General features: G+C 47.3%; 1 protein-coding gene across 1 annotated transcript in view; it reads right to left on the reverse strand.

The window, feature by feature from the left end:
- LOC144138350 (uncharacterized) overlaps window positions 1-7637 on the reverse strand; it is a 160153-nt gene extending 152516 nt beyond the window's left edge. The window contains exon 1 of the mRNA XM_077670588.1: window positions 5685-7637. Coding sequence (XP_077526714.1) covers window positions 5685-6158 — 474 coding nt within the window. The 5' untranslated portion in view covers window positions 6159-7637. The remainder of the gene's footprint in view (window positions 1-5684) is intronic.
- Between the last annotated feature and the right edge of the window lie 4790 nt (window positions 7638-12427).

Raw genomic sequence — 12427 nt, forward strand, 5'->3', positions numbered from 1 at the left:
AAGGGATATCCGGTGTCGAAGAACTTGGGAGACTTCGGTAACCCGACTACTCCACGTCGCCAACGCGCAGCTTCGATGGTGAGAGCTTTGCGGGGTGTGCGTTTTCAGTGTTACTTTCCCAACATATCCGCTGCGGCCTGAGAATTCTCCTTGGTGAGGCAAAACAGAACTTGAGACGTTAGTAGACACTAATGACTTAGAATGAAGATAAAGTGGAGAAAAAAAGTGGCTGATATCGCGTTCATCCTCTCTTGAGCTGCCCGGTGGTTGATGATGACACGGGGTGTGATTGTGACCTGCGTTTCCTATGTCGCGTCTCGAGTTGTACTCTTATTATGCATACTTTTTTCCTGTTTTTCTTCTTTCCGACGAGACTGATGAGCCCTTGCAAGGCTAAGCGAGCTGCTTTCGTGGGACACGGACCATTACCCCCGTTGTGCAAACAGTAAACAGTCCTATCTTTTCGCGTGTGACGTATCTTCTCCCCACCAAAGAACAAAAAGGTGGCGAATCTATACCACAAACCCGGAAACGCACAATATGGACCGTGGACTTTGTGCAACTTGGGGAGAGAGAGAGTGAGAGCGATATTTAATGAGTGTGGCGATGCCAGCCTAGTTAAGACGCCTTGCTTGCTACACTAGATGAATGTGGTGGGGATGATAACAAAAATTTGATGAATTTAGCTTTGTTGATGCGCATAGATACGTTCAGTTGCTAATAGTGTCTGGTCATGGCATTGTTACGGAGCAATAATTGGCCCGAGTTTGTGCTGCGTACGTTTTAAAACGTCCAGATTCCAGAGTCCGTGCTCTTCTTCAGACATTGCCTATATTTGCAAAATAATATTGCTCAGGTCTATAGGATTCGGTTTCTACGAACAGTATGAGAAATTTCGCTCTGAAGCAGCTGTGTAAAGAAAATTCCAAAACACTGGTGTCATTTTCAGGAGTTATTGAGACATTGCGAAGACTCCTAATAGTAAAAACATCTCCTCATCGAAGGCTGCGAGAGCGAGTATATCATCTGTTGTTTAGGAGACTTGCGATTGTAAAAAAATAAATTAATTTGCTTCCATTTGAAGTGACTACTTTAGGGAGACTTGATAATAGAAATCAATTTCGCGCAGTTTCGTCGCTCTGTTCACTTCACGCTGTACACTTAAGCGATGCAATATTTTCAGAAGCTTAGGCAGGCGTATGCAAAAATAACGACTAACTTTTCTCGCTCTCTAAAATGTAAACAACAATAATAATGAGAAATACCTTGTTACCCCAAATCAGGAGGAAACTTAGCCGTTTAGGGTGAAGCGCTCAAGTCTAAGCTTCTCCGAAATGTAAATTGAATGTGCTAACGCACCGGCGGAAAAGAGGTGCTTTACACTACGCTTTTTAAGCTATCCTTAAACGGCTAGAGTTCCGTGCATGTTTTATTAGATTTTGATTTGATTTGATTTATTGTTGCGCGAAAAAACAACAAACACGTCCGCGCAAAGGCGTCCGTTCCCCAACACAAACACGTCCGTTCCCCAAATGATTTAGAGCTCTACCTTATACGTCGCATCGCTTGAATGTACGTTTTAACTAAATTGGTTCATAATAGTCAATGTTTTCAAGGTCGAAACGTGACTTCATCCTGAAGCTTGTTCGTTTCACTGGGAAGTGCATTTTAAGTAGATTAGTCGTACGTAAGCGCGATTGTCATTGTCAGTGGAATCAAAATAAAAGTGTATGCTTGTACGTATGTGTCTTTCTTAGGAATGACCACAGTCAGCGCTCAAGTGTCATACCTTTCACCTAAAGTCTGTGTTACCTACATGTCGTGTGCTTAAGTTTCGCTGGTCACCTAGCGTCACAGATTCTAGATGCCTCATGAGCTTTTTCGAGACGCAAGACCTCTTTCCCCAGATTACCGATGGTACTGATAAAGTGCAGCTCTGTTGGGAAAAGAGAAACGCTCTAATCGACTTTGCAAGCAGTACTATTTCAGAACCTTAAATCAGCAATTGCTTTTCCGCGGATATTCATACATTGCAATTGGAAATTCGGTGAACACAGTTCACTGGTGAAGGTCGAAAACTGTGGCAACAACGGCTGCTTTAACCAATGAATCCCGCAATCTAGTTCATATTTAAACTCCGAATGCACCTCTTTCACAACCTTATTGTAAAATGCGGGATGTGTTTCCCGACGTTCTTTTTGATATTTTCAGTTCCCTGTACTTTACCTGTATTTATCAGCGGACAGAGGGAGCAACCGAGGGAGCAGAGCAACCCCGCCGCGGCTTTACAAAAAAAAATAACGGAAGCTCATACTAACTCGTAAGACATAAAGTAGCGAAGCTATGCGCAACCTTCACGACCATTACGAAAGTTTAACTCTATGATCGCAGCGGATTTGCTTCCTTTTCGCTGCCGCAACGGCCTTTACTCCATTCTTGTGGCTATGACTGTAAGTGTCAGCTTACATTTCTTGAAAGTGATAATCATTGACCATCACCTTCGAGGGGGCGTACGCGATGACGTGTCTTTCTCTTTCCGAGCAAGTGTTGCCTTGATTACGGCGATCGCCGGAGTCTTTCTTGTTCTGAACAAGTGTTTCCACAACTGCGTGCAACACGGGAGTTCTTTTATTTGGCCAATCTTGGCCAATATCCCTACGTCGGCATGCGTGGCTTCACAAACATGCACCGGGGACACTGAGCAGTCGCCGCGAGGCACGCACACATGAGCACTCGGCATTTTCATTGCCTTTTTAACTGCCGGGCGGTTGCCGGCCGGAATGTTGGCAAATCTCCCTTACTGGATATGCTTGGCTTGACAAACATGCACAGGAGACGCTCCGCCATCGTCGCGACGCGCGCTCACAAGAGCGCCCAGGCATTTTCCTGGTTTCGTTAACTGCCGCGCGGTCGCCGCAAGGCCCGCGCTCAGGTGCGCAAGCTCGACACTTTCTTCGTATTTTTAACTGCGGACACGAAAAATAACGATTTGCTAAACAACTTCACTGTTAAAAAGTCAAAGCGTCTTTCTTTCATCCATGCAGCCTGAGTCAAATTCCAAAATTTCTACTGCTTCGCCCATGCCGGAATGGCGAACTCGGACAGACGTCTGCTTCGTAACGTGAGAGACCAAGGTTCGTTTCCGACCACGAGCAGCGTTATCTTTATGAGGCGCTTGATGTGCCTTCGCTTATGATCATCATTGTTTTGTGAAACCTGCTGTCTAAAGTTGGCTTTCTTGCAGTGCGCGTTGGTGATGGTACGGTGGCCATCAATGGGGCATAGAAAGCTTCGCTTTAAAATTTCCCAGAAAGTCGCTCACACCGGAAAGCTGTTTCTGCCGCATACAGAGTGTTGCTAAGGAAATGCACCCTTTGCAGGCTGAATGAATTCTTTCCGCATAGTTCTCCGTTTCCTCCGTGGGCAACACAGAGGCTGAAGCGAAGAGAATAAACACAACACCGCTGAAGTGTCGGCCTGACAACAAGAAAACAGCAAGAAACAAACCAGCCCAGAAATATGTGAACGCGACGCGATCACTAACGTTACGCTTCCCATCGGTTCACCGGGAGAGGACCAAGTCAACATCTGAAAAACGAAATCTTCACAGGCCGCGCCTAGAACACGTGCACAGCCAGCTACCGATTACGTGAACACACGTCTTCAGGTCACTGGCAAGGGTAGGCAGCCTATTGTGAGGACTCCCCAGGATCACCGTGCTTACGACTGAAGTTTCAAACAACAGCCCCGGCAGTGGAATCGGCGGCGTCGTGCGTTAAATACTAACAAGATTAGCGCCATAAGAAGCAAGCATGGGCTGCTGATAAAGCCTTTCTCTTTATAGAGGCGTAGTTTAAGCAACGCGCAACGCTAAGCCGGTATGCGACAAAGATCCAAAAGTTTAATGGAGCCAATGAAAAGTTTAGCGTCAATTTCTGAAGAATTAATCAATTAATTGGGACAGGCACGCGGTGTGCGATTGTTTTTGGTATATGAGTGATGTGTCCGATTTCGCGATTTTGAAACGACACGCAAAAAATTAAGGCTGTGATGAGAGCGCTGCAGGACGCATTTCCAGACGACGATGGGTGAAACTGTCGACTGTGTAGTGCATACACAATTTGTTTTTGGTAGTAAGGTCCAATTTCTTTCCAAGACATTTCTTTCCAAGTGCCATTTGAACCAGACAGGCCGGCTCACCTGCTGATACGCAATGCCGTCGAAAAGCGACTAGTCCCGTTGGGCGTTCCGTTAAGCAACATTCACCGTCACGCACACGGCACTGGACATTTTGGAATAAGCCGGAAAATCATTAACGTGCCCGTAAATATCCTCATCGCAGTGCAGACGTTCACCGCAGGTTCATTCTGTTCAAATGGAGTAGAACTCTTCTAATGTGCACTACTTTGTGTCCGTTGATTTCACCGTCTGCGTCGTTTGGCACTTCCAACAGCTTTGCTGGCCATCCACTTGTGTAGTTCGAGATGGCTGCTCCCTTTTCTAGCATCTATTTTTTCAAGCCCATTTGATATCGCGGGGTCTATACCCTGAGCGAAAACCCATCTGGCACAGCACTGGGCATTAAAACAAAGTGTATACAGGCAACCCAGCTCCCAACTGTTCTCACAGGTGTATGTCAACATTACTCCTACACGTCAGCATTTATTACACGAACCGATTGTTGCGCACATTTGAGTCAGGACGCAAGTACGTTACACTTGCAAGTACATCCACCTTCACAAAGTGGAATGGCTCCGCAGAGTAGGGAATCGCTAACACAGCAAGGACAAACGAGTAGACACACACAAGGCGATTGTGTGCGCCTTAGCGCCTTGTGTGTTTCTACTATCTCATCCTTGTTGTGTAGCGCTTCCATTCTTTGCCGTGTCCTACCAACAGGCCCAAACCAGCACCCTTGTGAAATTTCAAAAAAAGTTTTTTTCAGACGGTGTCGCATTGATTTCTTCTATTTACCCCATGGGAACAAAGCCGGGTTTTCTGACTTTTCAGGCATCGAATGTCTTCGCAAAAGGTGTAATAATGTTCATGGTCACTCTCCCTTCGTGTTGTCGTGTCCGTCAATTGCATAAGCATAACGGTGGGCACCCAAACTACCATTTCTGTGAGGCCGAAGTGCACGCAAGAGTGTTAACCAAGTGTTAAAAAACAATTACCACTATTGTGTGGACGAACAAAGTGAGCGAACCAAGAGCCATCTTGCCACAACGTGAACAAGCACATGCCACAACGAGTAAGCCGTACACGCCACAAACGCCGATCCGCTCCGATTCGAACGAACTGCTATCCTTAAAAACAGCAGCCGCCAATTTAATCATTCTGCAATGATGTGCGTAGCCCGCATCTGGGCCCGGCAGGGAGCGTGTGGATGACGGGAGTCACGTTTCCATTCGACACATTTGTGTTGTTTTTTCACGTTAACCCAGTATATTTTTGCATGCTTTTTTTCCGTAATAATTATTGCCCCCCTCCCCTTTTTTTGTTTTCTAAGGACGCCGGTCAACGAAAATACTTTAATAACAAAATGTTGCTGTTCTGACCGTTCGCGTGTTAGAAGCGATAAATGTCAGGCAGCCAAACATCAGCTCGCGGCATTTAGACACACGTACAGGCGACTCTGGTGAACGAATGTAACAGCCAGGAAAACACGGAAAACAGCCACTTACCGTTTCCCCTTTCTCGTTCTGCACAGGCTGGACCGGAGACGCGATTAGGCTGAGAGCAGCTGTTGCCGCCGACGCAGCGGCATGGCTCCCGCTCCTACTCGGGGACATCCACGGCGACGTCTTGTTCTCTGGAGAGCCGGAACCGGAACCGGTATTTGCCGAAACGTTGTCGCTTCCTTTGCCCGAAGCTGTGGTCGAGGATCTGCTGGTGCTGTTACTGTTGCTGGGCTGCAGGTGGAGACGCCAGCTTGGAGTCTTGGTGGGAGAACCATCGCCCCACGCGTGAGCCTCCTTTTTGCTGCGAGTAAGGCTAGCACGTCTACTGTCGTGGAAGAGGACCCCGGACGCCCTGACCTCAGGGATGACGTCGCCTCCTCCGGACAGAGTCGCCGCTGCCGGCGAATGCTCACCGGGCTTAGAGGTGAGAGATGCGACGCAGCTGCGTCGTCTAGAGTGAAGATCGGCCGATGCCATGTCTCTGTCTCTTTCGTGCGCACACGAGACTTCAAGCCTGGTTGGTAAGCCGCAATGAAGAAAAGTCTCCAGGACTTTATTTTTTCCTGTAGAACCCTGCAATGAAGCCTTTATCGGAGGATGCTGAGAAGGCCCCCCAGAAGTAAAAACGGGTAGTCTTTTAGTCTAGGTCTGGTAGTCTGGTATCCGAAGTATACTTGGGTTCATAAGATACGGCAATACCCAGGTTTTCTACGCTTATTGGCGGCGTTTCTTGCACCGTAGTACTTCCGAAAACGTGCCGTCCGTGTTGAAAACCAAGTTTGCGCTTCGGTGAAACTGTATAACAATATCACCGTAACCAAATTCGGATCTGGTGTTTAAGGTGATGTTACGCTGGTGCCAATAGGGCGATTACTTTGCTTCAAGCCTCCGTGTCTAGACAGATTTACCACACCCTTTCAAGCAAAGTTTATGCAGTATAAAGAGTTAGCATAGCTTGCTGGCAATATTTTTCAAGTACTACTTGAAGTGGACATTAGCTTGATTATGTTCGTACAAACACCAAAACGTTGCATCAAATAACATTTTTGCAGGCTTTGCACTGCCTGCTGTTAGTTCACCTTCTCTGATAGAAGGAACTTTCCAAAAATTAGGGAAACGAGGATACTGGGAGAATTAAAACAGCTGTTTGAGAGAATCGCGCTTTTGTCCTCCTTTGCGGTCACGGCACATCGTTGCCCGAAGTACCACTGTCTGGCTCGATGGTCGCGCCTATTTGCCTAAACAGCTATATTGCGCTAAAGCAACCCCCAAGACAGCGCAGGCCAACCTGGCTTCAATCACACGTTGTCCCGACACAAATTACTGGACATAAACGAGCTATCCGCCCCGCTACATTCTTGCGACAACGAAGCACCGTGTTTGTCAACTGCACTGGTAGATTGCTTGTCCGAGTCGTCACTTGCGTCAGTGCACTTCACACAATTCCCTCGGGCAGGCCGTCCCCTGTCGACTTGTTGCACAGTCGGCTCTTCGGGGAATAACAGAGCAGCGGCCGTCGAACGAACGGTGATTGGGTCACAATCGCGATGCCTGTGTCTCTTCAAGTGGTCTGTCGTCTGCTTCGGGAAAACAAGAATTATGCACAGCTTCTAATTGATCGTCAGTACTTTGTAGGTCAGTCCACCTCTGAAGTTTAGCACTATTAGCAGCCTGGATGTACGCTTTCGGTGCAACGAAGTCCCGTTGCAAGAGTCCCGTAGTATCGAATGCACCGTGCGTTGAAGCTGCGGAGCAGACGATTTCTCTTTTTTTGTTAGTGCAGACGGCACGGAGAAGTCGCTTGCAGACGACACAATTCAGGTGCAGTTGCAACGCGAGCACAATAAAAGCGCGGGGTGTTCTGAAAAAAAAAAAAGGGACACGGGGTCAGTGAAGTCCGATCGACGCAACACGTCCTCCTTTTCACACGGCGAAAGAAGCGCTGCTCTCAAAAGGGGCCGCTCGTTGGCGACTGAGTCTTCGATCTGTTCGCGGGCCAGAGTTACCGTCGCAGGCTGCTTCGCGCTTCGGGGCGCCGCCGCTATGCGTCGCTTCCGAGCTGATTTCGCGGCGGCGGAGATCTTTCTTTATCCCGGCTTTTTCTCGCTAGCCCCTGAGATAAGCAGTTCTCGAGAGGTTTCGAAAAGACAGGAAATATGGAGAACACGGACATGGGAACGAATGAGTAAAAATCTTTGCTTTGGGAGCTGTGCGACGTCTTTTTGTTTTTAGCTTGAAGGAAAAGTTCAAGAGGAGAAAAAAAAACACTAACGGAGACGACAATTTTCGTCGTACTCGGAAATCGTTGCTCTAAGCGACAACGAATTGCTTTTGTAGTTAGTTCACTTTCTTTTGTTGTAGCCCGGGGGTAGATGTGAATTGCCTTGTCGACCGGCGAGGAGGAGGTCGTTTGCTTCATTATCCCCAGTTTTACGGCTTTCCATTTTGTATTTTACTTTTTCAAGGAATGCGAAAAATTTCTTTCCCCATGCAAGTCTCAAGTGTGTCCATCTCACGGAACGGTGACTTGATGGGTTAACAGATGAACTCGAACAAGGCTTATTACCCCGCCTTGTTACATTTTTTTTTTACATTTAAAGGATCAGTACAGCTGTCCTCGTACTTTGAAATGTCGCATCAAGTGTTGCCAAGAAAAAACCGAAGATGTGCGGCTGGGAATCCAAGACAAACATGCTGTCGAGAGCGAAGCGCACTTGCGCAAGCTCGCAGCGCGCTTCAAATTCTTTGCAAGCGGAGCTTTTTTACTTTTTTATTCGCAGGCGTGGTGTTCGGAGTTTCTTTTGATTTCACGATTATAAAAAAATCGAATCTTCGTTTAAATAACGCTCGACAGCTACTTGCACCATACTTTTTTAGAACGTGTCATTTTTCCGCAAGGCGTTGATGAGGGAGTAACATTAGATGATGATGAGGACGAGGAACGTTGATTAGATCAATATTAAAAGGTTGGCTACTATATATATATATATATATATATATATATATATATATATATATATATATATATATATATATATATATATATATATATATATATATATATATATATATATATATATATATATATATATATATAGATTGCGAGAAGGGCTGTCTTTGGTTGCCGTAGCAAATAGTAAAAAATGGGTATAGCTTCTAACAAAACTGTTTATTGGTCGACGTTTCGATCGGATGCCGACCTTTCTCAAGACCTGAGTTTTGAGAAAGATCGGCATCCGATCGAAACGTCGACCAATAAACAGTTTTGTTAGAAGCTATACCCATTTTTTACTATATATATATATATATATATATATATATATATATATATATATATATATATATAATACTTCTCTGTAATGTGCTCCATCATCCCGCTTAGGCGCTGTCAAGCCAATTTGACTCTCGTCGTGTTACCACCAATAGCGTCAGGTCTCTATGTTTCATGAGAAAGCGTCAGGCAATACTCCATTCCAGGCGTAAGTACACGCCAGATGCTTCCGGTGCGATGCAGAACGTTATTTAAACGTGTTGATATTGCACGCCCCGCACCTGCACTGATTTAAACGAAACCAAATTACCCTTATTTACGAAACTAATCCCCAGGATTGCGCAACAAAAGAATTCAAAACGGAGGAATCGAAGTCAACTTGCACAACGGTGGCAGCCCGATGTTACAGCATTGCTGTGTTTGTCTCACTCAGCTAAACTCGACTTGCGCCATACAAGTCACTCAGCCTTTTACCCTGTGCATATACACGGCGCTCCACAGCAGAAGACCACATCAAACGCAGTGTAAAGTATATAAGTGCTTTCTTTGGACAGTGCCCGACTTCATTCTTCTTATACTTAATCGCCGGCTTTCGCAAAGTCTTCGTCGAGTATTTCCTCGCCGTTGAAGACCTGTACTACTTTTTGTTCTCCTAGGCGATTGCATTCTCGCCTGGCAGCGCGGCGCGCTTCCTGACAAGCTGCCTCTCCTTGCGGGTGCAGATCTGCTTTGGTCACTCCATCCCCCCGGTTCTCGGCACAGAGTCGTAGAGAGTTCTGTCACCACCACCACGGCGTCTCCGAATTTTTATGATCGCAGTTGTTTGCCATCATCAATGCGGAGCGAGTGACGTCAGGAACAGACGACAGACGTTTTTTCGGCGATGCTGTTCGCTGAATCGCTCGGGATTATGTGCTCTTTCTTCATTGAAATACTTAACGTTCTCATTTACAGTTCAGTGTAGTGGTCGCATTAGCCCTCCTTAGCCCGACTCCTGGCCGATCTCCGACTGGGTACGCGCCGCCGGGCGCCCTCAAGAGACGCACAACACATTCTTTTCTTTCAACCTCTACTTCCGAATTTTTCTCCAATTCTTGCTTGTGGTTATAGGCCCTTTCTTCATTAAACTGCTCAAGTTTCTAATTTACAGTTTGGTGTAGCGGGCACATTAGCCCTCCTTACGCTCAATTCGTGGCCAGTCCCCCACGTGTGTACGTACCCCCTGGCACTCGGCGTTTTCTTGGTATTCTTCCTGTTCGTTGGCGCGCCACCAAGAGAGAGAGAGAGAGAGAGAGATAAAACTTTATTCTGCAGCTCAAGTCCGAGCCGCGGAGGTATCAATCCTCGGAAGAAGGGGGTGTCCCACGGTTCTCCGGCGGTGGCGGGCTTGGCGGAGGTGCACAAAGAGTTTCAATGTGGGCAGCCAAGGGGGACCTCAGGGCTGCCCGTAGGTTTGCCAGGCGAGCGGCTTAGCTAGACCACGAGTGGGGAATATCAGGGGGGAAGGAGTTGGTCGAAAGAAGTGTAGAAGACGAGGTCGCCCGTACATAACGCCAATATGCATGTTCATTGTCCGGATAGCCACCGCATACCTGACAGTGCGGACAGCCTGGTGACTTCTTCATGTAGTGGAGGAACAGATCACAGGGGAGGGACAATGTCTGCGCCTGTCTAATATATGTAGCGTGTGTTCGTGACATGAATTTATACGAGGGGGGAAGTACAATTCTAGGTGTGCGGAGGTTGCCGAGATGTTTGCGGCGCCTTCTGTGATGCATTGCTCTAATCCTCTTTTGGATTGTATTCCTCAGGCCATGGCTGAGGGCTGCCCGGGAAATGAGCGCCGTTGGCCAAAGCGTGAGCTCGTTCATTACCCCGTATGCCTTGGTGGCCAGGGATCCATTCGAGGAAAACGTGTAGGTGGGGATGAGCATGCATGTATGTTGTCAGGCTAGCGTGGACATGGGATGGAAAGTAATTCGAGGCGAAGCTTCGCAGTGATTCCTGACGGTCCGTGCGGACTGTAATGTTGGCGGTCTGATGCTGGTGAAGTATAATAGCTTCTGCGATGGCTTGAGCCTCTGCAGGTGTAGGCGAGGGGACATTGACGTGATGCCGTCCGTGAGCTGTCAGGGGCAACCGATGCCGTAGTCGTTGTATGGTCCACAAAACGGCCGTCCGTGTAGTAGGTGTCATGCATTGGTTCGGGCAGGTGTTGAGCGTGAGATGCTCTACGTTCTTGATCTGTGGCTCGACTCATGCGTTTTGGTATGGGTAGCACAGTTATTCTTGGTATGCTCTACCAGGGCGGCAGCGGGGAGGGATGGGTGGAAGGTGGTCGGTGGTCGGACCCGAGGTGGTCGGACCCGAGGGCGCGGAGAATTTCCCGCCCTTGCATTGAAGTTGTTAGTCGTTGGTGCTGGGCTTCATTTCCTTTAAGAGCGTTGTGGAGGGCGGCGTAATTAATTAATGCCGTGGGGGCGTAGAGAGGCACTCCCATTTCTATGCGGATGCATTTCCTGATGGCTGTTTCTATTTTGGTGGCTTGTGTCTTGGTAAGGCGCTGAAAAGGGTATGCATGCATAACGCGTGAGAACACGAGGGCTTCGACTAGTTTGCGTAATTCGTGTTGTTGGAGACCTTGATGGTGTCGCGTCACGCGGCGGAGCATTTGGATATTTTAGGTAATTTGAGCAATGGTGAAATTGACCCATTCTGTACTTTTAGCGTCTTGTTGGAGGATGAAGCCCAGGACCTTCATGTGGCTATGGCGAGGGATGGGTAAGTTGTTTACTGTCCGGATGATTAGGTTGCAACATTGGTTATTTTTCTTTGTTCGGTTGTCCAATACAACTACATATTCTGACTTCTCCAACCAAAAGGTTGAACAGCGCTGCTGTTAAAAATTGTGGACCACCGAAAAAAGAAAAGAGCTTTGCGGGGGTTCGAACCCAGGCCGCTCGCTTCGAAGCCAAAGATTCCATTCCTATATTGTTTCCTTCAGGTCGCACAAAACTCGCCTTAAAGGCTTCAAACCCTCGCCCTACCTACAATCACATGATGGTGAATGACACATATTTTAAAAGTCATGCCGATACACGCACACCTCAGGAGGACGCAAGAAATCCAGCGTCTGCAACTGTGACGCATAAACAGTATACACAAGCGCATAGTGTTCGTGAAAAAGTGACTTTCTTAATCAAGGTTCCTCCGCATTGCTGTCCATCATGAGACACTTCCCCAGGCTGAACAATGCGATGAGCCCAAATAGGCTGAACGGCACCTAACAGGTTTTCATCAGTGGCAAGAATCAAATACTAAGGGGGTGACGTCTACATGCTTTTTAAGAGTCTGCTGCAGAACATCCCAGAAGAACACAGCATCCCAACTCAAACAAAGAGGACATCAATTTTTTCGGGTTGATTCCACAAGTAACAGTTCCGAGACCAAGGCACATATGCACCTCTACTATATA

Source organism: Haemaphysalis longicornis, unplaced genomic scaffold (genome assembly GCF_048455015.1).
Source record: "Haemaphysalis longicornis isolate Haplotype H1 unplaced genomic scaffold, Haemaphysalis longicornis Haplotype H1 scaffold_5, whole genome shotgun sequence".
Taxonomy (NCBI): Eukaryota; Metazoa; Arthropoda; class Arachnida; order Ixodida; family Ixodidae; genus Haemaphysalis; species Haemaphysalis longicornis.